The following is a 400-nucleotide window of genomic DNA, read 5'->3' as shown; positions in this document are numbered from 1 at the left end:
GCTGGTGGGGCTGTCCGTGCACGTGGTGGCCGTGATGCTGTACCTGCTGGACCGCTTCAGGTGAGTGCGGCCCGGGGACCGGACTCCTCTACCTGCGGGCGGGCGGAGCGGGCGAGGGCCGGGGCAGGCTGCCCCTTCCGCCCTCTCCCGCCCGCCCTTTGCGCCCCCGCAGCCCCTTCGGCCGGTTCAAAGTGAACAGCGAGGAGGAGGAGGAGGATGCGCTGACCCTGTCTTCGGCTATGTGGTTCTCCTGGGGCGTCCTGCTCAATTCAGGCATCGGGGAAGGTGAGGCGACGCCAGGCCAGGGCCCCATCCTGCCCCGCCGCCCGCCCCGAGCTGACGGTCCTCTGCCCGCAGGCGCCCCCAGAAGCTTCTCGGCGCGCATCCTGGGCATGGTGTG

General features: G+C 71.5%; 1 protein-coding gene across 1 annotated transcript in view; it reads left to right on the top strand.

The window, feature by feature from the left end:
• GRIN1 (glutamate receptor, ionotropic, N-methyl D-aspartate 1) overlaps nucleotides 1–400 on the top strand; it is a gene marked incomplete at its 5' end in the record, with an annotated part of 17,470 nt that overhangs the window by 13,955 nt on the left and 3,115 nt on the right. The window contains 3 exon segments of the mRNA XM_010835825.1: nucleotides 3–60; nucleotides 173–285; nucleotides 358–395. Of these exon segments, the coding sequence (XP_010834127.1) occupies nucleotides 3–60; nucleotides 173–285; nucleotides 358–395 (209 nt within the window).

The sequence above is a fragment of the Bison bison genome, unplaced genomic scaffold, assembly GCF_000754665.1.
Source record: "Bison bison bison isolate TAMUID 2011002044 unplaced genomic scaffold, Bison_UMD1.0 scf7180017845572, whole genome shotgun sequence".
Lineage (NCBI taxonomy): Eukaryota > Metazoa > Chordata > Mammalia > Artiodactyla > Bovidae > Bison > Bison bison.
The sequence above is the reverse complement of the archived record's forward strand: the minus strand, read 5'-3'. Positions and strand labels throughout refer to the sequence as shown.